The sequence below is a fragment of the Impatiens glandulifera genome, chromosome 1, assembly GCF_907164915.1.
Source record: "Impatiens glandulifera chromosome 1, dImpGla2.1, whole genome shotgun sequence".
Lineage (NCBI taxonomy): Eukaryota > Viridiplantae > Streptophyta > Magnoliopsida > Ericales > Balsaminaceae > Impatiens > Impatiens glandulifera.
In genome coordinates, this window is record NC_061862.1 from 76,551,123 (window position 1) to 76,553,217 (window position 2,095).

At 43.4% G+C, this 2,095-nt stretch overlaps 1 protein-coding gene across 1 annotated transcript; it reads left to right on the forward strand.

Annotated features, from left to right (window-relative positions):
• The first annotated feature begins 299 nt into the window (after window positions 1–299).
• LOC124932945 (UPF0134 protein MPN_138-like) lies at window positions 300–692 on the forward strand. Its single transcript, XM_047473662.1, has one exon. It carries the CDS (start codon window positions 300–302, stop codon window positions 690–692), a length of 393 nt encoding a protein of 130 aa, XP_047329618.1.
• Window positions 693–2,095: the final 1,403 nt, after the last annotated feature.

Consider the following 2,095-nt stretch of genomic DNA (forward strand, 5'->3'; position numbering starts at 1 on the left):
TTGCAGTCAAGAAAGGAGAATTTATCGACGAAGTGGCGCGGCTTGAAGCGGTGCGCGAACAACAAAATATAACGCACTCTACGCGTCATGAGGATGTTGACGGTCAGAACCTAGGTGATAAGTCTCCTCTAGCGGATTAGGCTATCAATGAAACCAACAATCTTGAATCTGATCAAGTCCGGGATTCAGAACCGGCCGTCACAGAAGAAAAAGTCAAGTCTCTCATTCAAGAGTTTGTCAACACCGCGGTTAAGCCGTGGAAGAAGAAAATTAAGAACGTCACAGTTCAAGTAATCAAGATGGCCGAGACAACAAGGAATGATCTTGGGAAGGCAAACGAGCGGATCACAGAGGTCGAAGTCAACTACCGTGACGACAGTGTTCTGTACGATGCTCATCTTAAGCGAACCATAGCCTTGGAAAACACATCTTCAAAGCTGGTGGATGACTTGGAACGGTTTCAAGGGAAAACCGAGCAACGGCTTACAAAGGTCGATGAGGACCTGGGGCGGTCAAGCACCGAAGCCGGTTCCACACTTGACAGAGTCACAAGCCTTGAAGAAAAGAATGCAAGTCTTGAGGAGCGAAACGACAAACTTGAAGCCGACCTCAAGGCGGTCACCGAACAGGTGAATGAACTGATAAAGGCCAAGTTAGCTGCCGATAAAGCGGTTGAGGAGGCAAACGCTTAGGCGGCTAAGGAACTTCAAGATGCGCTGGACGAAGAAACGCGGAAAACGAAGGAAGCATCGCGATTGTCTGATGCGGAATTGGCCGAACGCACACGAAATATAGCGGCCAGAAATCCGGAACTCGCAAAAATCATGGAGGCAAAACAAGACGAAGATGCCAACCGGTTAAAAGCTCAGCAAGACACATACCACAATTTCGAAAAGGCTCACAAGAAGTCCAATGCGACTCCCTCCTCTTCGGTTCCGGCAACACGAAAGAGGAAAGTTCCTTCAAGAAAGACTCAAGTCGCCGAGATGCTGGGCAGAATCAACGAGACAGTTATTGACTCTCTACAGGACCCGATTCTGCAAACCGAGGATGACATCGAAGAGGATCTCGAGCCGCGACATACAAGACAACGAGTTTTCAATGCGGTTCCAGTCAGCACGGTCGCTCAACCGTTCTTTCCTCACAAGGACACCACGGAAGCAGGAGGTTCTTCTTCAAGGCCGGCTCAATCGGCCATGGGACAACGACCAGATGACCTGATGGGAGACTTCCTGCCATCTAGATTAAACTCGGGACTTTCTTTTTTACTTATGTTTATTTCGGTTTCTACATATATAATATTTTTGCCCTTTTGCGGTTATCTTTACTTATATATATATAGTTATTTTTTGAAAACCGGCCTATATTTGCATTCCGACTGGATTTTGAATATTTTAAATAAAATAATCAAAAAGGGAGAAATTGATAAGATAAAAGACATAATTTTTCAAAATTTTCTCAAAATTTTTCAAAATTTTCTCAAAATTTTCCAAAATTTTTCGAAAAATCCTCCCAAGTCAGTTTCCAAAAATCCGGCCAAAATAAAACTCACAAAACCGGCCTACATTTGCAATCTTACATGATTTTGATAATTTTAAATAAAATAATCAAAAAGGGAGAAATTGTTAGATAAAATTTGACCGGTTAATAGAACTTAACACAAATAAATTTCCCATGCAGGAACAGACAAAGAATCGGACCGGTCAAATCAATGAACCGGTTAAGAAGCTCAACCGGTCAAACACCTAAACCGACCAGAAACATGACCGCACAAAGAAGGCAAGATCGGTCAAAACCAAAGGCCAGAAACACTAGATAGTCGATCATTAACCGACCAGAAGCCAAAGCAATAACCGGAAGCCATCCGGTTAAGACAAATAACCGACCAGCCCGGAAGCCATCCGGTTAAGACAAATAACCGACCAGCATAAGAAGATACTTTGGGTATCTATTGAGAATGATACCAAAGAAACATACTGAACATTTCCATATTCATACAAGTCTGAGGAAAGTCTGCAGGCTGCAGAAAACCGTCCTACAGGATCTTTCCACTTCAGGATAAATCAGAAAGACAATCTTCCAAGTACAGACAACT